At 56.2% G+C, this 24,685-nt stretch overlaps 7 protein-coding genes and 1 non-coding gene across 8 annotated transcripts; 2 read left to right on the top strand and 6 right to left on the bottom strand.

Annotated features, from left to right (window-relative positions):
- Positions 1-177: 177 nt before the first annotated feature.
- Positions 178-3,534, bottom strand: DICSQDRAFT_47223 (Metallo-dependent phosphatase; the record flags this gene model as incomplete). Its single annotated transcript, XM_007359821.1, has 20 exons — positions 178-324; positions 410-438; positions 508-671; positions 755-780; positions 859-927; positions 985-1,044; positions 1,101-1,138; positions 1,195-1,226; positions 1,342-1,423; positions 1,481-1,584; positions 1,697-1,843; positions 1,901-1,954; positions 2,007-2,089; positions 2,142-2,163; positions 2,218-2,352; positions 2,409-2,529; positions 2,583-2,751; positions 2,832-3,146; positions 3,214-3,261; positions 3,319-3,534. The coding sequence occupies 20 exons, from the start codon at positions 3,532-3,534 to the stop codon at positions 178-180; spliced, it is 2,061 nt and encodes a 686-aa protein (XP_007359883.1).
- Positions 3,535-4,278: 744 nt separating this feature from the next.
- Positions 4,279-5,209, bottom strand: DICSQDRAFT_131348 (uncharacterized protein). Its single transcript, XM_007360447.1, has 2 exons — positions 4,625-5,209; positions 4,279-4,570 (listed from the first exon to the last, which is right to left on the bottom strand). Exon 1 carries the CDS (start codon positions 4,950-4,952, stop codon positions 4,704-4,706), a length of 249 nt encoding a protein of 82 aa, XP_007360509.1. The 5' UTR covers positions 4,953-5,209; the 3' UTR covers positions 4,279-4,570; positions 4,625-4,703.
- An 839-nt stretch (positions 5,210-6,048) lies between these two features.
- DICSQDRAFT_t2 lies at positions 6,049-6,130 on the bottom strand. The gene has a single exon. It is a non-coding gene; the product is annotated as a tRNA-Asp (tRNA).
- A 1,287-nt stretch (positions 6,131-7,417) lies between these two features.
- On the top strand, positions 7,418-9,449 carry DICSQDRAFT_142646 (mitochondrial amino-acid acetyltransferase; the record flags this gene model as incomplete). Its single annotated transcript, XM_007360446.1, has 3 exons — positions 7,418-7,522; positions 7,582-7,647; positions 7,701-9,449. 3 exons carry the CDS (start codon positions 7,418-7,420, stop codon positions 9,447-9,449), a joined length of 1,920 nt encoding a protein of 639 aa, XP_007360508.1.
- A 409-nt stretch (positions 9,450-9,858) lies between these two features.
- On the bottom strand, positions 9,859-11,467 carry DICSQDRAFT_123535 (uncharacterized protein; the record flags this gene model as incomplete). The annotated part of the gene is made up of 6 exons (XM_007360445.1): positions 9,859-10,233; positions 10,290-10,764; positions 10,821-10,865; positions 10,915-11,141; positions 11,206-11,359; positions 11,409-11,467. The coding sequence occupies 6 exons, from the start codon at positions 11,465-11,467 to the stop codon at positions 9,859-9,861; spliced, it is 1,335 nt and encodes a 444-aa protein (XP_007360507.1).
- Positions 11,468-11,807: 340 nt separating this feature from the next.
- Positions 11,808-13,387, bottom strand: DICSQDRAFT_131346 (mitochondrial carrier). Its single transcript, XM_007360444.1, has 10 exons — positions 13,317-13,387; positions 13,143-13,245; positions 12,974-13,082; positions 12,859-12,922; positions 12,646-12,801; positions 12,453-12,592; positions 12,262-12,400; positions 12,079-12,207; positions 11,989-12,015; positions 11,808-11,935 (listed from the first exon to the last, which is right to left on the bottom strand). The coding sequence occupies exons 1-10, from the start codon at positions 13,317-13,319 to the stop codon at positions 11,891-11,893; spliced, it is 915 nt and encodes a 304-aa protein (XP_007360506.1). The 5' UTR covers positions 13,320-13,387; the 3' UTR covers positions 11,808-11,890.
- Positions 13,388-13,918: 531 nt separating this feature from the next.
- DICSQDRAFT_151430 (FAS1 domain-containing protein) lies at positions 13,919-17,156 on the bottom strand. The gene is made up of 4 exons (XM_007360443.1): positions 16,419-17,156; positions 16,083-16,346; positions 15,499-16,032; positions 13,919-15,430 (listed from the first exon to the last, which is right to left on the bottom strand). The coding sequence occupies exons 1-4, from the start codon at positions 17,086-17,088 to the stop codon at positions 14,199-14,201; spliced, it is 2,700 nt and encodes an 899-aa protein (XP_007360505.1). The 5' UTR covers positions 17,089-17,156; the 3' UTR covers positions 13,919-14,198.
- Positions 17,157-17,471: 315 nt separating this feature from the next.
- DICSQDRAFT_151429 (uncharacterized protein) lies at positions 17,472-24,459 on the top strand (the record flags this gene model as incomplete). The annotated part of the gene is made up of 24 exons (XM_007360442.1): positions 17,472-17,552; positions 17,609-17,755; positions 17,807-17,936; positions 17,984-18,077; positions 18,135-18,198; positions 18,255-18,367; positions 18,423-18,750; positions 18,806-19,247; positions 19,307-19,834; positions 19,901-19,991; positions 20,044-20,208; positions 20,262-20,470; positions 20,520-20,650; positions 20,705-20,766; positions 20,822-20,951; positions 21,009-21,329; positions 21,390-21,636; positions 21,694-21,944; positions 22,002-22,203; positions 22,255-23,611; positions 23,659-23,767; positions 23,823-24,147; positions 24,211-24,342; positions 24,399-24,459. The coding sequence occupies 20 exons, from the start codon at positions 17,472-17,474 to the stop codon at positions 22,614-22,616; spliced, it is 4,098 nt and encodes a 1,365-aa protein (XP_007360504.1). The 3' UTR covers positions 22,617-23,611; positions 23,659-23,767; positions 23,823-24,147; positions 24,211-24,342; positions 24,399-24,459.
- Between the last annotated feature and the right edge of the window lie 226 nt (positions 24,460-24,685).

Genomic DNA, 24,685 nt, shown 5'->3' with positions numbered 1-24,685 from the left:
CAGATTCCGCAGAACTATCCTTCGATGCTGTGCTCTTCATAACGGGTTCAATAACCCTTGCTCACAAAAATGACAGTCATCATTGACCCAGGAAACGATGAGCGAGTACAAGTTATCATAGGATACCCGGCCGCGGCAGACCCTGGTACGCCGCAGCCCCTCGTGAGCCCCCCGTACCTACTGAACGGAGCCAAAGCCGAGAGGACAATTCTGTTTCGCAAGCGAAGCACTGCCGCTGCGAATGTAGCAGATCTTCGCGGGGATGCACTCTCCAGTGCATGGTGCGGTGAGAACTGAACCTTTGCCTTGTAAAGTGTTGAAGACCTGTACGCACGAACGGTCAATCCAATCCCGAACAGGACATCTCACGCTATACAGCGGAAAGCGTGTTGTTTGGGACTGTACGCACAGTGACTAGGGTGTTGTCCACTTCCATAGCTACAGGATGAGGCGCGCTCAGCATGGGCGTGCTTTAGCAAATCATGAAATGGGGGAGCGGCCACGTACCTTCAGTGACATGATGCCACCAGGTGGCGTTGAGCGGGTCGTTAGGGCCCCAGCCAGTGACGTTGGCGCCATAGGTCTGGCGGGTGTTGTACTCGTACTCATACGTGGGCCCAAAGCGGGTCTGTCCGTCAAGGTTGGGGAACGAGTTGACGTCACTCCTCCATCTACAGTAAGCAGATCGGTTCAGCGTCAGCGTCTTGCCCACAGCTTCGTACCCCAAACTTTATTCGACTAAAACGATGCTCACGTGTGCGCGTCGAGTATCTCAAAGGTCTACGTTCGTCGGAGAAGAATATCAAATAGACATCTTATCAGATCACCGTAGGCAAGATGACAAGAAGGTGGACGTACGGCAGAGTCGACCTCATACACGCGGAACCCGGAGTTGAGATTAGTCAAGGGAGTGACGGACGGCCCGATCTTCCAGGCTCTCAGTATGTTTCCTCGCAACGAAGTCAATTTCTGGTGTTGTCTCACCCATCCAACTGCACCTGCAGTCTCTGCACTGATGACGGTGGCGTTGTTCGCGTAATATATCTGGACCAGGGTGAGAAAACTGCGAATCTGTATCATGCCCGGTCGCTCAGGCTGACCATGACTTGATCCTCGTGGGTATGACCCCAGAACATGGCTAGAAGGACCGTCAGCGTTCGAGGAACAAAGATACTCCTGACGGATGAGAGTCACCCTTGATGACATGCGGTGAGAACCGGTCGACGCTGAAAGACCGGCGATTTAGTACGTAAGCATTGCGGAGCATGACGAAACGCCACTTGCATCTGGTAAACTTAAGACAAGGTCGTCGTTAAGGAGATAGAACGTGGCAGTGACGACATGTTCGACTTACAGAGGTCGGTAGGGTTTTGGAGGGGGTTGCTCCCGTCCCAGCCGGTCAACACATGGCCCAAGATCCATACTGCGCGACATATGTCAGCCTGAAACACATCGAGCTTGATGCATAATGGAGCCTCACCGGAGTCGCCTGCATCCTCAGCAGCCTGCAGCTCGTCCGTAAGGAAGCGCAGCATGCCGGAGACGTCGGGGTTCGTCATGTTAATGTACGCAAACATGTTGGCGCTACCCAAGGCGTCAACAGCAGCCTGCTGCCCATTCATGATCATGATACGTACGTGTACCCTGTTTCAACAAATCATCAGCTTCGAAGCGTGCGTGTTATGATGTAATGAACGCACAAAAGTCGGTGTTCAAGGTGATTACACGAAGACCGTCTGTGCGGCGAACCATGTACCCGGCGTAGTGCGCACGGGAAAGGTCTCCAGCAGACTTCGGGATCCACCCCTCGTACTCCCAGAGGGAAGAGACATGGTCGTAGTTCCTACACCATGGGCACAAATTGATTACCCACTTCCCGAATCTTGCTAGCGTCCCTTACCAGCTGAACTGTTGACCGAGCTCGCCACCGAGAGCTTCAGGAGCATCCTGAGCCCTTTTGAAGCGGATCTTAGGGAGAGCTCCATTGACACATTGGCAAGGCTTACTGGTTGTATGTATCGTGGTTACCAAGCGCTGCATAGACCGGCCCCGCGCCGAGCGTCCGCTTGAACAGGTCGTAGATGACGGTCTGCGACAAGTGAGCACACAACTCTTGGCCCGAACCGTCACATCTGTCATACCTCGGTGTAAAGGATGTAGTCCCTGTACGATACGCCCATTGAGCAATTTCTCAGCGCGAGCATCGCGGCCACGTACCTTGAAAGCTGGTTCTCGGAGTCGTGGGACACAAGATCGCCGGTATATACCGTGAAGTCAAATCCTGTCTTCTCGGTGCCTGCTAGCACCGGAATAGACTGGAGCACCGCCGCCGCCAAAGAGAACGGCGAATCGCTGCGCAAGAGTAGAAGAGTGAGTGCACGACATGCGCCAACGCTACTGCGGCCTACCAGAGGTACGCTCCGTAGCGCGGCGCGGGGAAGGAGATCTGGCCAGGGGTAGGCGAGTGGAGGTTGTTCTCGCGACAGCACAGGCCCGTCGTGCAGTTCGCCTCCGCGCCGGTCGTGTACCCTACCAGACACATCAGTTCTCTCGCTTCCTGATCGGGGAAGACGACCGCGTACGGGGATCGATGTGGAAGTCGGACAGATGCAGAACCTTGAGGCGCTTTCCGGAGGGCTTCTTCGCTGCAGGAAGAGGGCTTGGCTTTGGCTTCGTGAACCAGTTGGTGAGGTCCAGGGGTGTCGTGGGCGGGAGCGGACAGAGACCTGAGATGAAATGGCTGCAAATCGCCTAGAGTTTGTTGTAAAAACGAGACGTCCGGTCATCAAAGGCACAGCTTCCCATGAGGAAACCCTCCCAGAGGAAGTTACCTGTCCATCTAGGCCCCCAACATCGGCCTCGGCAACCACTTGAGTGATTGTCGCGCCGAGGGTTTGGGCACCGAATTGGGTGGGACAGTCGCTGTTGAAGTCGAAGTGCTCGCACAGGCGCACCGCAAGCTCTGGCCCGAGCTCCGGCGCTGCCAACGCGAGGAACTTGGCAGCCTGAAGGCCCGCTTGACACTTTGCACAGTTGGTCTCGAAGTTGGAGTTGTTCGCGATGGACAGGACCTGTTGGAACGCAGCCTCGAGGATCTGGCCGGAGGACGCCTTGGGCGGCAAAGGATGCGGATCCTTGGTGTTGTTCTGGGTGCCATGTGATTGTTTGAGTGTGACTTGTACGCCCATCCGAGTCGAAATGATCCAAACTTACTTTCGGGATCGTAGCAGGATTCGTGAGGTCGAACGGGTAAGTCGTGTGCTGTTCGCCAACGACAGCACATGTCAGTAGTGCGGACTTCGCACGCGAAGAAGAGACACTCGCCAGAACCGGGTCAGAGATCACAGGCTGTGGCTGCGCCGACGTCGCCGTGGGGTTGTTGTAGTAATGCTTGTAGAGTGACGCGGGGAAAAGTCCGGGAGCCGCGAACGAGGAAGGACCCAGGCTCTCCACCGGCACTGGTTCAGCGACGGCGGGTATGGAGAACACGACGGCCGATGCGGCCGCGACGCCCCAAATCCTACGCGACAACATCATGGCAGCTACGAAGAGTGCGAAGGGCGTCCGAGGCATCGCCGACGCCTTAAATTCCGGACAGAGCGCTGCAATAATTGGACCAAGTGCAGAAGCTGACGTCGAGACCGTTGATGGAGGGCAGCTGAGCAGGCGAACGTGCGTCGCGTGGGAGGAAACCGCGACGTCCAGGTACGGGAATCGCCTGGCATTGGCTACGCACTCGACTTCATCGAGATGGCTCGAAACATGATTCGCGCTGGTCGGCGAGCATGGGCGGGAGAACGTGCCACATCAACCGAGCTTGTCAAAACGCCTCCAAGGCGGACAACAGCATGGATTGAACTCGCTCAAGTCGCAGGACAAATCGCAGACACACACCACGTTCGAGCCAGGCCATCGAATGGAAGTATTGGAAGCAACAATCAAGATAGCGGGGGCTCGTGTGCAGCCTCGTGCGATAGAGTTGGCAGCCATGGCAGACATATTGCCGCCTTCGATGACGAGAACGACGCGCGCGCATGGCTTCAGACGGACCGCAGACGGCGCCACCTTCCGCGACAACCAACACCAGAGCGACCGTGACATCCGGCCCATCCTACAGCCGTAACAGGTACCTCTTGTCACACCAGCTGGGTCTAGACCCGAGGAGGCCTTTTAGGAACTGCATATAAATGCACGAATAGCGATGAAGGCGATTGGAACCTCCTGTCTTCCTGCTGCTTCTCCAAGTACATACTTAGCGTTCGAGATAGATGTGAGTTGCGGTATAGGATTACACTCGAAAGGGAATATAACCCGACGATTCCGGAGACTGGATAAGAAGGTACTCAGATGTTAGTAGCAGTAGGTGGGTGATGTTCTACAGGGTGCTCAGAAAGGGAATATAGTATATAACCGCAACGAATCACAGTACCAAGAGCAATAGAAAGCAGCGGATGAACAGATGTCATGGTGAGTAGTAGTGATATGACTGGAGCAGCGAACAAAGCCGTCGAGCACGAGGGTGGTTATAAAACGCATCAGGATGACAACGTCCATCAGCGTGAGCGGTGAGCTGAAAATGTCGCATGGGTATGACGTAGATCGACGCTATGGCATCAGTACTCACCTGCAGGCTTTCCGGGACAGTCCATCCGCTAACCACCAATTCGCTCGGCACCCCCGCCCGCCCCGATGAGGACAATGTTTTAGACCTTGACGGTCCCGTTGTCGGTCCTCTCCTGTCCATGTGGCGCCGCAGGCGGGGGTGGGGATCCAGAGGCAGTGGCAGCGGCCTTGAGACGTGTCTTCTCCTCAGCGATCCTCCTCGACTCCGTCCAGAGGCGGAGGGTATAATCATGAAGCGAGCGGGCGTACAGGATGAACGGGTCCGCGTCGCCTGTGTGCTGCTGCTGCACGCCGGTGGTAGAGGTAGGGACTGATGAGGTTGCGAGCATGACGTTGATAGATGTGAATTCCTCTTGGGACTCGAGGGAAGGGGTTAACGGGTAAGTGCGCGGAGCAGACTGGGTCGATATATGGTCGGAAGATGCGGAATGAGGACGTCAACGTGAACGCGAACACAGACAAGGAGTCACTCGAGGACGGTATTGACGGATCGGAGGGATAGGTTATAGCCACCAGCTGGAGCGCTATGAGGATTTATGGGATGCCTGCGGCAAGCCGGCCTGCCGTGGACATGAGCTGCTAGTGGAGGGCGGGGGACAAAAAAGAGGGTAGCTTCTTGGTATGGGGTCGTCGCGACACGCAACGGCTCCATCGCCCTCCTCCCACCGGTACTGGTCCGTGGTCGGCATCTCCAATCCACACGCGGTGCCACGGGGTCCTCCCTTTTTCTCTGCGAAGCGGCTCACTGCCTCGATAGCTCCTCCTTGTCGCACCCCTCGTCCCGAGCTCTTGGCGAGCATTTGTCTACATGCAGACACGCCCCCCCTGTCCATGCGCGTTGATGTCCACATTATCTTCTACCGTGCGCGCTCGCCGCGCTCGTGTCGCGCACGATACGCGAACCGACTCCCCGGACAGCGTCACATATATGCTCGGCGCGCTGAACTCGCCCTACCGGCAGATCGACTGATTATCTGTCAGGAGGCTGTCAATCCCAGCAGTGGCCCTCATTTTCCAGATCACTGACGGCGGCGAGCCGCGACGAAGTTGGACGGCAACCTCACCGAACTTACCTGTGACCCGGATAACGAGCCAAGGTAACTTCCGAAATCAACCTCCCCAACGGTGACGCGCAAAGAATGCCTCGGGTCCTGTATTTTGACCGACCGCCTAAATGCTCCACCCTCCATGAGGTCATCCTATACACACCCACAGAGCGCGTGTCATACTCTTCGCTTGCGTCTGAATTTGAGCTTGGCACTCGAACCAAGTGTCGACGACAAATGTCTTGGAACATCTGTTTTTAGATCCCATTGTCCGGCACCATATGGAACAAGTCATCTTGCGCTGACACCTGCAACTTGCTGCTTCAGGATCTTGTGACATCACGTCTTGAGATAAAATAGAACCAAGAAAACATTATAGCTCCCTGGCGGGGAGTCGAACCCCGCTTTCGCGCGGCCAGAAACATGACAGGCGCGTGTACTAACCGATATACTACCAGGGATTCCACATAAAGAGCTTGCGAGGTATCATAGACTGACACCTACCTAGTCTCCGTCCCGTTCTTCTGCGAATTGCGGACTACGTCTGTTACAGTCTTCACCGCACCGCCTATGAATGCTTGCACTGTGCAGTTCTCAGGCGACTGACAGCTACTTGGACTTGTCCGTGAGAACTAGTCGTGAGTCATGTTTGGTGGATATAGTCCCGCAGTCTCAAGCGTAGCAACGACTTGCGACTGTCACAAGCAGATACTACTTACGGGTGGTTACTTGATTTCGTCCGCCCCATACACCGTTGCCTGGAGTCTACGGTGAAGGCCGATGCACGCCATTGTATGCCTGGCCCGCAGAAGTTGCCCTCTTCGACACCTGGACATCCATCCTCCAAGTTTTCGCCGCAGAGCAGATGAAGCCATAGTGAAGCGTAGTACTGAATGGAGGCAGGCTTCAGGAAGCAGCATCGCTCCGCATATCCGAAATCCACATGAATTTGGAGAGTGAATCAGTGTTGAGCAGCGTCGAAACGTCGGGCTACACGGCTCGAAGAGCCAGCAGCCATTTCGTCACGAGCGATGAGCGCTAATTTCGCCCTGTTTATCTTGAAACCACCATACGGGGCTCGCAGATCATTCACACGTCGTCCAGTTTCACGGGTCGGCAGGTTGCATGATCAGGCCAGTCGCCAGTGACGATGAGCATTCGGGCTGATTATACGTGCTTCATCACGGCGATGGGACAAGCGTGAGCTCACTGCTGCAGTGCTGCGTGGCGTCTAAATCCGGTGCACGCTTCATTGCTCGGGCTGCTGTTGGCCGCTTTCTACCTTGCTGTGGCTCGAGACCGTCGATAGGCTGGAAGCGTAATGATCATCGTGAAGTCTTGTTAATCATAGCTACGTACGTACATAGGCCTCGGGAGCACTCTTCCATCACATAGAGTTTCGACGGCCGCGGGCAACGCGTTGATTTGGCGGTTTGGCGAGCAATTGCGAAGATTGACACTGCCTGCGGATGCCCCTGGCATGTGGGAATGCGGGGGTTGTGCCGGTGGAGGAATGTCGGAGGCCTTGCGAAGACGTTTTTGCTATTCGAAGCTGGCCAAATTCACGCGAGTTTGTGTCCTCAGTCCGACGGGGGACACCCAATGGCCAGATTGACGCGGCACGCAATCATGCTACCCGATTAGATAGACGCCTGCCCGTTTGCTTCAATGCCCTGACTCGGACGCGCTATAAAGATTGCCTCCGACCTCATCTTTCCGCCCATCCTACGGGCCTCAACTATACTACCATGCTTTCTCATTCTGCGGCTGCAGCTCGTATAGGCTGCCGAAACACTGTCAATCCAGCCTCTGCCCACTCGCGCTCCGCCCAGACATTCAAGGCCTTCTATGCCGTTCGTCATGTTTCGTCCCCCCTTGGTATAGCTGACCGGTTGCTTTTCTGACTCTGCAGACAATACGAAGTCTCCGAACGCCTTATGAGCCGCCGGAACCAGATGACGTGGAACCTTCAGAAAAGGTGTGCAGTCATAGTCATCTACTATCACGGTTTTCCGACCCCCGCGAGTCCAGGACTTCATCCTTTCTCTCCTCCGCGCGAACCCTTCTCTGAGGGATACCAGGTCCTACCTGGCTTCCTTTGGTCCTCGTCCTATGCCTGCGCAGCCCGCGGCGCCTCGTACGGCGGTGATCCCGGTCCAGACGGATGAAGACGTAACACAGCAGGCGGATACAAAGCCGCCGGACATCAAAAACTCTCCTAGTCCTGTGGTCGCGTCTATACTGAATCCAGTGTATCGGCGAACCGCCCTCGTCAAAATCCAGGCGCCCTTCACGGACAGGCAGCTCGAAAGCATCGCGCGTGGCATGGTGTACCTCGAGAAGCTCGGCCTCGTCTCCGTCATCGTCCTCGAGAACGACCAGCTCCCGCGCGGCGACTCGCGCGAGCGCACCGCGCTTGTAGAAGAAACGATGCGCGTCGTGAATGCACTCGAAAAGCAGGGAGCGCGAGCTCGTCCGGTGCTCGGGACGGTTGTGCGCTTGGGCCCAAAGCCTGGAGAGGAGCATACGTCCGGATCGCGAGAATTCGACCCACCGGAGGCGCACACCTTCCCTTCCGACCTTGTTCACATTCGGTCGGCGCTCCGCGCGGGCGAGATTCCTGTCCTCCCACCGCTGGCATTGGACTCGCTCTGCCGGAGCGTCCGAGTGGACGCGAACGACGTGATTGCCGCACTTGTCCGAGGAATGGTCGAAGCCGCTGCGCTGGACAAGAATGCTGCGGTTCGGGAGGATAGTCCGTCTTCGTCTCCGGAAGAGATGGACCTTGTCCCTCTGCGCCTCATGATCATCTCTCGAGAAGGAGGGGTTCCTTCGTATGCGCGTCAGGGCATGCCCCACCTACTGATCAACCTGACTTCGGAATACGACTACATTCGGAATACCTTCGACCCGCGATGGAAGCTTACACATTCTACTGCTCTGTCCAATCTCAGGCTCGCTCGAACCTGTCTCGCTTACATGCCCCCGACCTCCTCCGCCGTCATGGTCTCGCACCGTTCTCCGAGCTCCCTGATCGGTAACCTGATTACCAACAAACCCGCCCTGAGTTCCAGTCTCCCTCACGCCCTTCTACAAGGCAACCGCAAGCTTACTCCAGACACTCCGACTATCTTGCGCCACGGTCTCCCCGTCCGTGTCGTCCGCCGCGTCGATGATCTCGACAAGACCAAGCTTAAAAAGCTCCTCGAGCACTCCTTCCGCCGCGAGCTCGAAGAGGACGCCTTCTGGGCGCGCATGGAGCGCGACCTCGACTTCGTCATCGTCGCCGGCGACTACGCCGGCGCCGCCATCGTCACACGCGAGCCGTGCCCACCCGGGACCCCCGACACGGTCGCCCCGATCACGTACCTCGACAAGTTCGCGGTACTGCCCGAGCACCAGGGCGACGGCACCGTCGACTTCCTCTGGGTCGCGCTGCACGACGAGACGTACGGCCTCGGCCTGCCGTTCTCCGCGAACCCGAACGGCGGCAAGGAGGGCAAGGGAGAGGGCCGCGACCTGGTCTGGCGCTCGCGTGCGGACAACCCGGTCAACAAGTGGTACTTCGAGCGCAGCACGGGCCACATCCGCCAGGGCGACTGGGTGCTGTTCTGGTGCGATGCCGAGGCGCGGCTCAAGACGGAGGAGGGCCGCCGGGCGAGCGCGGGCCTGTCATACCTCGAAGATTGGGAGGTCGGCAGGCTCGCGACGTGGTCCGACGTGGTGATGAAAATACCGTCGAGCTGGAAGCCGAAGCCGGCGAAAAAGCAGCTGAAGTGAATAGTTGTCTATTCCGGACTTTGAACTAGACGTTCCCGGAGATCGTATTTACTAGATGAAGACGAATAGAAGAAACATTCTATACGACCCGCCCTGTCCTAATCTCGCTCCGCTGATCCGCCCCTAGACCTGTGAACTGTTGTGCTATACTTGCGTCCATACATACTACGCTCCTTGCGCTCGTGTATTTCTACGTCGTTACCACATAGACCGCGGATTTCCGTACTCATTCATTCGCGTATTTATATCCGCTTGCATTGCTGTTGCCGAGCTTAGCCTTGTTCTGTTAGCGGGATACACAATCATGGCGTCGTCATTACATTGTCATACATGTGCATTACAGGAATACAGGAATACCATAAGCATAGTCGTCTCGTAGGCACACCACCAGCGCGCATCCCCAGAAGGCTCAGACAGCGCCCCGAGTTGTCCGCCGCTTGGCTTGCTTGGCTGCCTTGCCCCGCGCGCGAGGCTTGGCTGGACTCGAGATGGACTCTGGCTCGTACTCGTGCTCGTCCGTTCTGCCCATATCTTTGCCGAGGCTGCTACGTCGGCGCCATTGAACGACTTTGCCGTCGTGCTTCTCGACTTCGTCGACGAGGCTCCGGATGCCCGTTACGACCCGGTCCCGGAATCCAGTCACGGTCCAACGATCGAGCTTCCGGAGGAGCAGGTACACCTGAATGATGTGCCCGGGGTCCGCAAGGTTCCAGCTATGGAAGAGCTGTTTCCTTCGCACTGGTTGCTCGGGTGGCGGCCCGGGGTACGGTGCGGACACAATGGTCTGCCGGCTCGGAATCAGAACGTCGTGCAGACGGCGAGAGGCACCCGAGGACTCACAAATCTCCCGTCTTCTTCCTTGTACCAGTCGACGTGGGCCCGCACGGTGCCCTCGGCCCACACCAGACCGAAGACGGGAGCCTCGATCCTCAGGGCGTGAAGTTGCCTCAGAGCGGCCGTTGTCGCCATACGATTCTGTCGGTACGCGACCTCCAGCTCCTTTTGTTCTGGTTTCTTATCTTCCCAGAAGCAACTAGCGACCTCGAAACCGGGCTGCGCTGGGAGCTTGGAGCATAGCGTGCTTTGCCACTTGAACGACGAGGCGCCGCCGTGACTCGCGGAGTTGTTCGTATTACGACGCTGAGCCAGCACGTTGAAAGGTGACTTTTCTTCCTCGGATAGCTCAGCAATCTCGTGGCGAGGAACAAACAATGAGCCGTCGGGCCGAATGGTCCGGGCATTCAGGTTGAGCGCGGCTTTCTTGGTCACAACATGTTCGTTCAAAGGCTGAGGGAGCGATATGGGACAATGGGCCCTGATGGACCCTGGTCAACATTCTCTGCCGGGAAGCGAGACACGATGTAGCCGTACCTGTTGTCGCTGAGCAATCCGACCGTTGCGCGCAGAACATTGTACCTGTTCGTAGACATCAGTTGTGCTCACTAGGAAGAGTTTCGGCACTCACACTTGAGCCGCATAGTCGGCCTCCGTCCAAGTCTTTTCGGAATCGCGCAACTTCTCCAGCTTTTGAAATGCCAGGAAGACATTCTGCAACTCCCGAAGAAGCTGCTGGGATTCCTTCCGCTTCGCCTTGGGAGAGAATATCGACGGCGACGAGACCTGTGCAGACTGGAGGAAAGCCAAAAACTCCTGACCCAGGTCCTTTTGAAGCCTAGCGTATGTAGTCGAATCCTACCCAGCACAGATTCACTACCGTCAACGCGACGCCAGCAACAGCTCGAAGAGTCGAGCGTACTTTGTTGATCCAAGATTCCGGTAGCCGTCTAAAGTTGTTAAAGACGTCCTCCACATCCTGCTTAAGGTGCACAGGGATATCTGTATGGTAACTCCCCACGACAAGATGATTGTACTGGGACCATTGTTCAAATCTGCCACTGTCCTTGGCGATTCTGATGCGAGGTCAGTGGCGTTGCAGAGACGGGGAGACAAAGACCTCACTGTGACGCCGTGAGGCACCTGGATTTGCGATTTTGAACGCAGGACGATGCTTGAGACATATTGCTGTTGAGTTGAAAGGGTTCTGAAGGCAAGGGTCGAGATGGCGTGAACTTCACAGGACGTGAGCATAGGGAAAGGTGCAGTGGCACTCACCGAATTTGAAGGATCGTGAGTGTTGTTCATCCCGGTCGTTAGAGTCGTAAAGATGTAAACTTACATGTAGGGTATGGGGGTGGCAGGGAGAAAGATTGTAGAGCAGGAGAAAGGAAACGTGTGAGACCAGGAACGGCTCCAGAAGTTATATATCTGCGCGCTACAAGGCCTTCTGTCATGTGATCGCGTTGAACTTTCGCAGACGCATCTCTTCGGCAAACGGCGGGCTAGAAGCCCAGGGAGGACGGCAAAACGCGTGTTGAACAGGACATAAGTTATCCAGATAAGTAGCTGTATTATCCCAGCGTAGTACTGCACATCGACCGCCGTTAAAAGAATTTGTCCAACAGCTTCTTCGAGGCCTCCACTCCGAGCTATACACAATCATCAGTCCGACAGCCGACGATAGAGACTCACTCGCACTCACGAAAGTAGCTGCGTTAGCAGGGAATGCCTGCGCAAACAGAGGATCAGGACTATGACAGTCTTCCATCACGCTCTAGCAAATTAAACTTACCCGAGCCATGGCAGGACCGAGACCCTTCCACAGCGCCGCTACACCGTCCGCAGCAATGGTCTTCCGCGCGCAGTCCAAGAAGCCGGAGTACGTCCCTGTCGGTGCAGACTGTATACGCGACTTGAGGACCTACGTAGCTGTGTATCAGCCTCCGCTTCGCACACCTTGGCGCAACCGACTCACATCGGGAGGAATGGCAATTGACCACATTGCGACACCTGCCGCACCACCGGCGACGATGATCGCGCCGAGATTGAGTTCAGAAGGCGACTGCCCGACGGGTGTCAAGAGCTTCTTTGTCACTTCGTACGCCGCGAAGTACCTAGACAATAGCTCAGAAGACAAGGAACACGTCAGTGTGAGAGAACACTCACGCCGCACTACCAGGGCCATCTCGAAGAACCGTTGCAGTAGAACCGCGGAACACGCTGCGCAGTCCACCCTCACGATATAGGTGTTTCACAACATCAAACACGCCATTATATTGAGGACCGCCCTGCCCCTGTCCTTGGACCTAGCAGTGCATGAGCGTATTGGTCAAATCACAAAAGCCACCGCTCTGCCTACCTGCAACAGAACCTTTGCTCGCTCTACAGGCGCAGTCACAAGAGTTGTGGGTATCGCGGACAAAAAACCCGCGGTCGCGAGTTCGGGTATTGACAGCTCCTTGTTCGTCCGGTTTGGCGTTAAGCCAAGGATGAGTAGCTTAGATGTATCGTAGGCCTTTGGTTCATCCGCTTAGGCAAATTCACATGCTCAGCCGCTCCAAGGGTGACTTACCCAGAAGGAGACAGCGAAGATGGGTGTCACACCGAGTAATGGTGGAACGACACCGCGGTAAAGACTGAAGGACGTGTTGGTGATAGCTTGTAACGGCGAGAACAAACGCACATACCCTCTAACACCATCACGAGCCAAGGCTTTCTTCACGACATCTATCGCGCCAGTGTACGTCCCAGGAGGCGCAGTTTGTAGTCTCGTCTTGGTGAGGTCAAATGGGTGTCCTGACACGAGACTTGCGCGTAAGCAATCCGCCCTTCGTACTGAATGCGATCTTTGCTCACCCACAAGCACCGCGGCGACACCGCCTACGCCCCCGGAAATGAAGGATTTGACCGAATCTGCGGTCGATGAACGGTGAACTTCTTCTGCAGCAGGTACGTCGCTCTATCCCGCCGCGCACCCAACGCGCGTCAGCGTCCCGCTCCCTCACGCGGTTTGCGCCCCGGCCGACTCACCATGACTGTCCCTACCAAGCTACACGTCCACAGGAAGGGGGCTCGGCGAAAAACAAACCGACCGACGCTGAGATCGGGTATAAGAGGGCAGCTGCCCGCCTGCGTCTCCGGCACGAAGAGTGGCCTTGGCGGCGATGGCGCGTGATTTTCCATATCGGATCTACGTAGCGTGTCGGGCATTAACCTCATGTGCGTCTGTACTGTGCGCACATGGCGGCTGGGACGTTCGACTCAATCACCGCACTCTCCCCGCATCCGTTTCCATTCCGTTGAGCTTGCCCCGCGGCCCCGCAAACGTCCAGGAGGTGCGGAGTGCGGGGAACAAGCGATTGATACAGGACCCAAAACGGTGGATAGGGAGGGCTACGGCCCAAATTCGCACCTTATCCCTAGGTCTCCGAGTCGGTGTTTGCCGCAAGCTTATTCTACATGTATTATGTGCCCTTTTCCGCGAGACTGGCAACATGAGGTCGCTCGTATTTCCGAGAGCTTTCCTGGAGGTCATACGTCCTTACTATGTATTCCGGTTATATAGCACACCGGGTGCGCACGAGGTTATACGCGCGAGTACTTATATGTGATGATCTCTCGTCAGGAAGGCGATCAATACGTCCACATATTCGAACTGCGCAAGCACTTCGACTAATACTTCAGCTAGACTAGTCGAAGGCAAGTTAAGTGTTACCCATGATAGCAGATACACAGCCAACGAACATACATACATCATACACATTAGGGCCCCTAGAGTAATGACCGCTTCCCTACTTCCATATCTCTCGAGTCTATAACGCAGCAAAACCACGACACTTAGCTAGGATGGGAGTGAGCGATTACGTATATATCCAATCCAATCCGACCGCTGAACCTGAATCTGACCATAATCTATTCCTCCCCATCGTCCGGACCGAAGCCCCCGATGGGCTCGTACGTCGCCTCGGTCGTGTCTCGTCTCCACACCCACCGCACGCCGAAGAAGAACAGCCCGATCAAGATCACGCCCCCGACACCTACCCCGACAGGCGCGCCGTACTCGACGTACCAGCTAGGCGCGTACGGCAGTAGCAGACGGTCGATCGCGACGACGCCCCCGGTACCGCTCCCGGTCGTCGAGCGGCCCCATGCGACGACGCGCGCCCATTCCTGCTCGCCGTCCTTGCCGCGCGCACCCTTGATGCCGACGACTGTGGCTGGCTCCTTGCCTCCGTCGAGCACGCGAATGATGATGTCCCCGTACGCGGACGAGGAGCTGTGCAGCGTCGTGTACGACGCGGAGTCGTCGAGAGGGAGCGGGCGGTTGTTCACGAACGTGTCGATGATGCCTGCTGCGGGCGACGACGTGGGATTAGTCGGGGTAGGAATGAGGTGTTGGGCGACGATGTCCTTGAGCCGCTCTTCGTCCGAGTACAGCGCCGTCAGGTTAATGCTGTTGAATGCGTCGTCGGTCGGACAGAGGAGCGTCCAACCCGATCCACCCAGACCCATCTCGTCCCATTTGGAGCCTTCAGGCGGGGCGGTACCGTTCAGCACCCACTCGAAACCGGCCTTGACGAGCATGGTGGACATCGTCGTGCCCTTCGCGGCCCTGACGAGCTTCCCGACGGTGAGCTGGACAGAGCGGGGGATCATGATGTCCGTGACCTGGTGGATGACGCCAGTCTCCGTGAGCATGTTCTTCGGCACTAACCCAGACTGCATGTCCTCCCAGCCGCCACTCGGAGTGAAGATGACAGTGCGATTCGCACCGACTCTGTCAACGGCTACGTCTGAGCCTTCCAGTGTCCTGAATGTTCGTGTAGAGCCGTTCACAAGCGCATTGGCATAGTCAACGCCCAGTAGCGTGTGGTGCCGGATGACGCGCTCCAAGTCTGCCTTGGCGGATGACGATAGCAAGTGATTGCTAACGAGCAATCCGAGGCGCTTGAATGCGCCATTGGGCGGCAACAAGAGCGTCGTCTTGGGCGTCGTCTTCAGCTCTTCGCCGAGGTTGGTGGAGAAGATGGCAGCAATGAAGGAAGAGAACTCGAGGTTCGGCAACGCCGTCTCCAGCACATCAGCGGGAGGTGTGACCGGGTGCGAGATGAAGTAAATAACCGTGTTGGTGTTGTTGGGTTCGACTGAACGTAAAGTCCAACGACGATCAGGATCCGCGGCGAGAAGCGCGACGAGCGCTGCAAAAGCGCACCTTGTTCACCCATGACGCCGGCCCCGGCAAACCTGATGGCCTTTGCCTGACTGCCCTTCTTCTCGTCAACCTCCACGTTCATCACCTGGCGTCCGCCAGCCAGACCAGCCTCTTCCAGCGCTGTCTCCACGAGCATCCCATTCTCGAACTTCTTTGGGGACCACTTGCCGGGAATGAAGTGATATTGAAGGAAGCGCTTCAGTTCTTCACTGCCGCGGTGAGGCAACTCGTCGCGTCCGAATATCTTGATCACGTCGTCTCGGGGGGCAAGAATTGTGTACGTGGCCTCCATATCGTTGATCATATGACCCAGGTCCACTGAATGGATCAGGGAGACGAATTCCGTACAGTTGAGCGCCAGGAGATATTTCTCCGGCGTAAGCTGGAGCGCGTCGGGAGGGAGCAGAAGGGAATTAACGGTGTGCAGAACGCCATTCGACGCGTATATGTCGCGTTCCACAATCTCAGCGTCCGATACCTTGATCTTACTGTCGGTGGGCACGATCTTAAGCGCAGGACCGTCGATGGTCGGCACTGGGTGAGCCGTTAGCTTCCGCCACGGGCACGCACGGCGTTCAACGTACATTCGACCTGAGACTCGAACGAGTCCGACCATTTGACCGTCCTGTCCTCGAGTAGTACTGCATGCATGTTGAGGATGCGCGTCAAGTCGTCGGAGGCAAACTCGCTTTCCAAGTATAACCTCTCCAAGGGGTCCAACGCGTTCCAAGCATCGTCGACGGGAAGGAACAAAGTGAGCGTGGGCGTATGATTGAGGAAGTTGGTCAGCTCGGGGGTGAGAATCTTGTGGAAGTACGTGAGGCCGGGGTGCCGAGAGATGACGGTCGCTGGGAAGACGTATCGGTTAGCGTTTGAAGTGCTTTCGTCCTGCAGCAATGCCATGCGACGCATGAACTTACCTAAATCTGGAGGCATTTCTAAGACCTCGTCCAAGCCCAGAAGTAGGCCATTGGATGTATTGACGCTGTCCTTGACTATCTTTGCACCACCGTTCCCGAATGAATCCACGCCGGCCCATAGAGTCGAATCTCTAGCCGACAAGCGAAGCCGCTGGGGATCCGTCCCGAGTGTGCCGTTCGGTATGGGCATCCATGGCGGATTCGGAGGCGGCTCCCGGGTAGGCGGCTCGGTGGTATCTCGGGGGTAGAGCGAGGTATTGTGTTGCTGTGGCGTCTGCTCGGTAGGTAGATGCGGGAGGGTATAGTTGAGAAGATGGTAGAAGAGCTGCTGCCGAAGACGGAGGTGAAGATTGTCGTGCAGTTCAGCAGTGTCTTCGCGCAGAGCATGCTGCCATAGCGAATTGGAAGCTGCATGGCGACTAATGGCGCCGTTGGTGGGCGCAAAGAGGGTGGCCTCATTAAGCTTGTTAAGGGTGGGGATGAGCTTCGAAACCTGGAGGAGCTTTATGAGGGAGCGATAGTCGGAGTCATTATTGAGTGCGTCAAGGATTGTAAAGGACTCGATCGTCGGTATGGGTTCGGGAGTGAGTGTGAGAGGGAGCTGGGCTGCGGCGGCGGTGAGGGGAAGAAAGGCGAGGAGGCCGACGGGGATGCACGACCATGGCCGCATCGCAGGGGTCGCGCCTGGGTTCAACTCGGAGCAGAACGTGGACTGCGACTGAGAGAGTAGAGCGGGATAGAAGGGAGCGGGGAGGGCAAGAGGAAGTGCAGAGGACGCGGAAACGGACGGGCTCTGCAGGGGAACTGTGCGGCGACTGCGGCGACCGGGGTCGAGATGACGTCCTGCGTGCCCCCCACGTGCCGTTTCGGGCGCCCATGGTCGCGCACGACGCCTCAGAGGACGGGTACGGCATCGTCTTCGACTGCTCTCAGCCCTCTGGTCGCCGCCCATTCTTTCTTTCTGCTAGAATGCTCCCATAGCCCCCGTCGTCCCTCTAGACGCATCTCCATCTTTCGCAAGCCCCTCCATACTCTACTGCTGCCCCCGCCATAATGCTCGACCTCATACAATCATACACTGGCTGCCCTCCTGCCAACCTTCACTTCCTCCACCTGCCTCGCGAGACTCTCCTGGCATGTCTTCTCACCGCCTGCCTCCACGCTTCACCCATGTTGATCACTTGCTGTAGCTATATCCGTTTGCAGACTCCATCGCCATTTTCAATGCACACACTCTAGCTTTCGTTCGAGCTCTTGCCTTCTGGGAGGTCTTCCCATCCACCCGTCATATCAACCAATCGGTGCGATGTCTGTCCGTCGAGAACACCATGAAATTGGTATGCCAGATCCAGTACTATGGAGGCTTCCCTCTGACCCACCTTCGGCAGGTGGTCGCGTCCCTGGACCACCGTGTTGTCGCCTGGTCCTTGTCAGGACCTCAGAACGATTACTGGCGCGTTCATTCTTCACTTAAGCTTCCTGATGACCAGCAAGTCACTGCGCTTGATTGCATATCTGGTAATTGTATTCCTCGTTTTATCCTGCCTACGTCTCAACCCCTCTAGGTCTGCTCGCTGTCGGCACACGATCTAGTCTATCTGTGTACACCTTAATCCTAGAGAATGACCTGCCCACATGGTCGTTAAAGTGGTCGTGCACGTATGCCCTACATTCTTTCGCACCGCGATGTATGTACATTCATCACCGATTGAACAGTGTTCCTACTTTATCCCGTGTGCGATTCTCGCCGTCTCTAATGTACATGTCGACTACCTCCATGGTGAGTCTGAACTCTGCATACAGCCCAGAGGGATGATACCGAGTGGCACATCACAGCACGAAAATGTAGTCCGCGTATATTTGACGACTACTGGACGCCAGACCCAAGCTATTCCACACCCCCGTCTCGTAACCGATCTCAATTGGCGCAACTCCCCATCCTCTAGTAGGCAAGTCGTTCTCTCGTCTCACAAGCAAGTATGGGAAGGACTCATCGCTTAGAAGAGACGACCCCATCCTCTATACTGTCACTTCCGACGCAACGCTTCGAATATTCATGCCAGTCTTAGATGCGCCTCAGTACCTTCAACTTCACGCCGCTCTCGACACATTCTCCTCATTACCTTTCTCGATCGCGTCACAACAGAGCAGCTCCGGTATTTACTGGCTGGACCGTGAAGTCATGGGGGCCGCACTCAAGTCGGTACTCTCCGACCCCGTGACCGCAGAAGAGGACGCACGACGACGACGGATACGGGAAATTGCAGAAGAGGGATGGGACATCTTCCTTCGTGTGCTAGGCGATGGTTCGATGGTCGTGCAGGGCGTCGCGGTGCGTCATGCTACTTCTTGATGACTGATTGTATGCGTCCTCATTCAAAGGGCAGAACATCGACCGTCGACCACCCACGCTCCTGAATCAGTTCACCCTCCTCCAAACGGCTCCAGGAATACTACCTGGACCTCCTGGGCATCTCTACGTTGTGCCGAACCCCGCAAAGGGGATACTCACACTTGTCACCTCTCCACCTCTCGCATCCTACGAGCTCTCAGTGCTTCTCTTCTTTGATGCTCGAGCAGAGGGTCTAAGGAAAGTGGCATCCGGGGCAGAGCACTCGCATGCGGACGGTTCAGTCACGGAGGATCCTCGAGCGGAGATCGTGCGCTATGTGAGGACACCAAACGGCGAGGGCGTCGGTTTGATATGCGCAGACGGGTGCGGGGAAGTCTGGGCTTACGACTGGGCCAAGACCAGGAGCTTGGTGAAAACGGGAAAATGGTCCGCCGAAGAGACTGGACATGTGGACCATTTTGTCGTCATCGATGCCGGTCCGTGCTGTTGTCAACCCTGTAATATGCCCATCGCTCACATCAACTGATATGTGCAGGTCGCTACTTTGCCACGTACTCCTCCGAGACCGGCCTTGTCATTCTCCACACGTCTCCGCCCGTCTCCCTCGCCGTCCCTTCATTGAGTCTGTTGTTCGTGCTCTCGGCTCCCCACTCGCAGCCGGTGCGCACTCTGGTAGGGGTCACCGCTTCCCAGACAATCCTCCTCGTTTCCGCCACTCTATCCACCACGGCACCTTCTTTGACACTGTTCTCCGAGCTTTCCTTACCGTTCTCTACGCCGTCAAAGATGATTCTCCCTGTCGATCCAATGTCTTGGGTCGGACAATTGCCTTCAGACACCCGCGCCGGAGAGCGGCACGGCGTGCTGCTGAGCATATCTGAAGAGGGAGAGCTCGCGTTTTGGGCTCCCGAGAACGACTTGTTGGTGCCGGCGGTCAACGGAGTTGCCTTGGCTGCAAATGGCGCTGCAGCGGGAGCGGCGTGGAAGTGTACGGGGAAGGTGCGAACGGGCAGGAAAGGCATCACGCGGGCACGCTGTAGCTCCGCGAAGAAGTCCTGTCTCGGTGCGTGCCGCTCAACGCTTTACGTTCGAGCCCAGCTCTGCAGCTAATACTATCGCCCCGATGCAGTCGTTCCCGGCCCTGAAGGGGAGGAGCTGACCATCTGGGACTCCAAGGTATCGGAGTTCTCCCTCGGACTCGAGTACCGTCAAGTCTTTAGGTAAGTCTGCTTCTATCATCCGGAGATATTGCTATCGAACCCCCTTCCGCAGTTTATCGGACCCTGTGAATGATCTAGACTGGACAGCGACGCCGGATAATCAGTCTATCCTCGCCGTCGGTTTCGCTCATAGGGTCGAGCTGCTATGCCAGCAACGCGCAACGTACTTCGACGAGACTCCGGGATGGGGCGTGTGTTGGAGGATTGACATAGGAAGGCGTGCAGTTTTCTGTATTCTGGGAAGGGAGTGTGCTGACTTTGTCCGCATAGTATGATCCCTCATCCGATCAGTGACTCTATCTGGCTGGCTCGAGGAACGCTGCTGGTCGGTGCAGGACATCTCCAATTCATGTACGGCCAGAAGGGTCAAGTTGGCCCTATCGAATCGGAGAAAGAGAGCTTGTTCGAGCATGTCGCGAGGCTGAACGGACCGCTGGATGACTGGAACCCGCAGATGATTCTACAATGCCTGCTTTGGGGTATGTGCGCTGCTTCCGTGGCGCAGCTATTGCTGAGGCGGTATGGCAGGCAAAATCGAACTGGTGAAGAAGGTCGTCATCAACCTCTCTCACAACGTCGAGTCCGGCAAGAGCATACATGAATGGGAGAACCTTCCGATTGAAGAATACTTCCGGACTGAGCATGAGACGGCTCGACCGGTCAGTTCCACCTCGAAAATGCATGAAGGAGAAGCTGACGAAAGGATTGTTTAGGTCAAAGGGCCGCGCAAGCCGCAGCACTCTTTACTGTTCGACACTCTGGATAGTAGGGATGAGTACGTTTCTGTGTTCGTAACGGCGATCGTCTGTTGATTCCGCTTTGCCATACAGCCCCGACGAGGACCCCTTCTCCCCGCCAGCCATTCAGAAGCTGCTCGATCGCTTGGAGGAGAAACCGATCCCTCATCTTACCCCGAAGGAGCATGCGTCTTTGCTTATCCTTATCCAGACAACGCTGGAAGTACGTTGACTGCCCGTCCTTCGTCCTAGGGACCTCACCGCTAACGGTCTTGTGAAGATCGACCAACAGCGCCGCGCACTCGACCCGAATGGACTTCGGTACCTCATCTCCATGCGCAACTTTTACATACTGAATCGTCGTGCCTCGGAACCGAGCACTCCAACGTCTACGGCCAATGGCACTAGTGCTATAGCATCGGGTTTGCGTCTAGAACGACGCGAGCGGCTACGGTATCGGGACATGATTTGGGCGTTTCACAGCGAGAGCCAGGAGCTGCTTCTCTCGACATCCGTGGCCGCGTGCAGTCACGGCAAGATGAGTTGGGCAGATGCACGGGCGCTAGGCGTGTTCGTCTGGATGCAATCTCGAGACGCCATGGTCAGTACTCTTATTTATATTTGGTTCGTCCGCTGCAGCCAACAGTATACGTTTGGGTAGCGAGCACACCTAGAAGTAATAGCTCGCAACGAGTACATGGCCGGAGACAACCGCGACCCTACGGCATGTAGCTTGTTCTACTTCGCGCTCGGCAAAGTCAAGCTTGTGCATGGGCTCTGGCGGCAGGCGGCGTGGCACAAAGAACAGCAAGTGATGCTCAAGTTCCTCAACAACGACTTCAATGAGCCTCGTTGGCGCACTGCGGCGCAGAAGAACGCGTTCGCATTGCTGAGCAAGCGCCGTTTCGGTACGACTGTTCCACCCTCCGCAGTATGATTCAATTGTCGATCTGACATGCATGCAGAATATGCTGCGGCCTTCTTCCTTCTAGGCGGTAGCCTTAAGGATGCCGTGAGCGTGCTCTTGAAGAACGTCAGGGATTGGCAGCTGGCAGTCGCACTTGCTCGGGTGGTAGAGGGCGATGACGGCCCCATCCTACAAGACATCTTGACCGGAACTGTCATCCCGTTGGCCTTCAAAGATGGAAATAGATGGTTAGCGAGTTGGGCATGCTGGCTGCTTCGCCGACGTGATCTCGCCGTTCGGATTTTGGTGGTAAGTTCCCATCTATACTCACTCGATCTGATGTCCTGTGCTCATCAAGGATCACAGAATCCACTGGAGGACGTAGCATCTGCTGTGGATGCTAACATCCCCGAGATCGGCGACCCTCACTACGACGACCCAAGTTTGGCCTTGCTCTTTTCGCAGCTGAAGTCGAAAACGCTACAGACCGCGCAGGGCACCAGCGAGATCTCTGGTCGCACCGAATTCAATTTTGTCTTGCAGATCGCACGCGTTTTCTGCAGAATGGGTATGCTTCGTTATTCTCATGGGTATAGCGCGGCGTTGACATGTGTCATAGGTTGTCATGCGCTCGCGCTGGATCTCGTACGAACATGGTCATTTGAGAGACCATCGACAGTGGTCAGGGACAGCCGAGCCCTTCACCCACCGAGCCCCATCTCCACGCGCTTTGCGCTCGAGCCTGCGTTGCGTAACAAGTCATCCATCCTCATCGATATTGACGTCACAACTGCGCCTACGACACGGAGAGCATCGCCAACAGGGTCACCGACTCGGGACAAATCACCTCTGCCGATCACCAGGGAGGAGTTCAAGGAGGAAGGCGACCTCGTTGCGCGCAAAGCGGGCATCGGCAGCCTCATGAAATCCGCCAAGCAGGATGTCAGTGTACCCGAGTTCGACATGAATGCATTCTTCTGATACCCTCCTCGGGTTTTTGCGTATGATTCGTACACGAGTTTGTGTCAGGCTCACGCGGAGACCGCTCGAACATGCGATGAATGTTTTCCTGTGACAAGTACAGTGATGAAATGTGTCTTCCTACTTCCTATACATGAATTGGACGTAAACGGCGACCAAACCAACACCAGCATGAATATGCGTAAAGACGTAATCGAATACCTTCAACAGGGCAGAGATAGATTATCTAAGCCTCGACTTGAACGTCGCGCTTCTTAAGCACGAGCTCCTTGCCACCGAAGATCCTCTTCCAGACGTCGTGCACATCGTCAACGACGGTCTCGAAATGGGAGGTCGCGTCGTACGAGCGGGTGATGAAGATGTTGTCCGTCTCGCCCGTAGATGTAGGGGTATACAACGAGGAAACCGAAACAAACTTCTCGTGGATGGGGCCGAGGAGCGCAAGACCGGGCTGGATCTCCTGCTCGGGCCGGTCGGTCTCGACAACAGTAGAGACAATCGCGACGTAGACGTCCTTTGCGCAGACATTGTGGGTGGAAGACACCAACGCGACGTAGATGTCGTTGCGGCGGCCAACCTGGTTCTGGGGAATGATAATCTGTGCGGAGTCCGCGTCGTCTGTGCCGGGGATAGGGTGCTTGAGGAAGCAGATCGCACGAACAACCTTGCCCTCCTCGATGACGCGGACCTTCCCGCCTTCCTGGGCCTTACCGGCACCGAAGTAGCTGGGGTCACCAACGACCTGCTTGGCCTTGACAGTCTCGTTGCCGGAGCGGACGCCGACGAACTTGCCATCGGCGTCTGTGACGATCTCGTCGATGGGCTTGTCGAGCATGTATGTACCGCCGTAAATGGCACTCAGACGGGCGAACGCCTGGGGAAGCTCGCCGAGACCATAGAGGGGGTAGATGTACGGTGATTTTCCATAGCGAGCCATAGAAGAGGTGTAGAGGACGATACGCTCGTAGGTTGGCCGTGCAGGCTTCTTCTTGTAGCTGCACAAAGATCAATGAATGCACACACGACAAGGCGAGTTGCTTACTCGTCGTCAAGGTAGAGCGCCATGGCATGACCAATGAAATCTTGGGTTCCAGGTTCGAGGCCGAACTTCTCATAGACGGTAGACATGGTGTCCTTGTCCAAATCGATGCCTGCGACCCTTTTGCTCAACGAAGCTGGGCGGCAGATGTCGTCAAAACGACTTACCCTGATGAGTCGCCGGATCTTCATCCTTCCAGGTCTGGAGGAATTCAAAAAATTTCTTTGCCCTCCGCTTCTCAAAGAGACCCATGAGCGGGCTCTTGACCGCCTCCATCTCCGTACTGGGGACCTTGCTGATCTTGCCATCGCGGTAAACGAAGCTGCCCGCGATCTGCTTGAACTCGAGGTAACGTGTCACATCGGTATGGACCAGGATGCGGGTGAGCTCGCCGGACGCGATAATGAATTTAGGGATGAGGTCAACCGCATAGTCGCGGTCGCGACCGAGGTCCTGGGGAGGAGAGGCGCCATCACGGAACTTGCGGTAGAGCTATACATGCAGATCATGCATTCAGATGAGCCGATGCCAGAGGGATCTGACGTTGAAGCTAACCTGAGTGAGGTTCAGGGAAGCACTGTCGCCGCCGTAGTAGTCATTGCGGTCCATGTGGAGGACCTTCTTGCCCTCAACAGACAGGAGACCAGACAGAATACATTCGGTCAAGCCGGTACCGAGAACGATTACCTATTAACGCAGTCGGTTATGGTAGCCAATTTGTATGAGTGCGGGAAATGGCATACATCGTACTCTTCATCCATGGTGGTCCTGAGGGGTCGTTAGGCGGTGAGCAGAGATGATGAGGAGTAGGGAGGAAGCATGCGCGAGCGATATGGCTGGTGCTATATCCTCATCGATCCAACACGTGCTGTCGCTACCTTCCCATCAAGATCCACTTCCCCGATCCATAGTGATCCACTCCTTATTGGTACCGTAATACATAGTCCGCCTGCGTGTCTCATTGAGGTTGCATGCGAATTGCATAAGTTGATCTATACCACAGTAGCTATCTAGTCCTTCTCAACACTAG

This window comes from Dichomitus squalens, assembly GCF_000275845.1.
Source record: "Dichomitus squalens LYAD-421 SS1 unplaced genomic scaffold DICSQscaffold_1, whole genome shotgun sequence".
Taxonomy (NCBI): domain Eukaryota; kingdom Fungi; phylum Basidiomycota; class Agaricomycetes; order Polyporales; family Polyporaceae; genus Dichomitus; species Dichomitus squalens.
The sequence above is the reverse complement of the archived record's forward strand: the minus strand, read 5'-3'. Positions and strand labels throughout refer to the sequence as shown.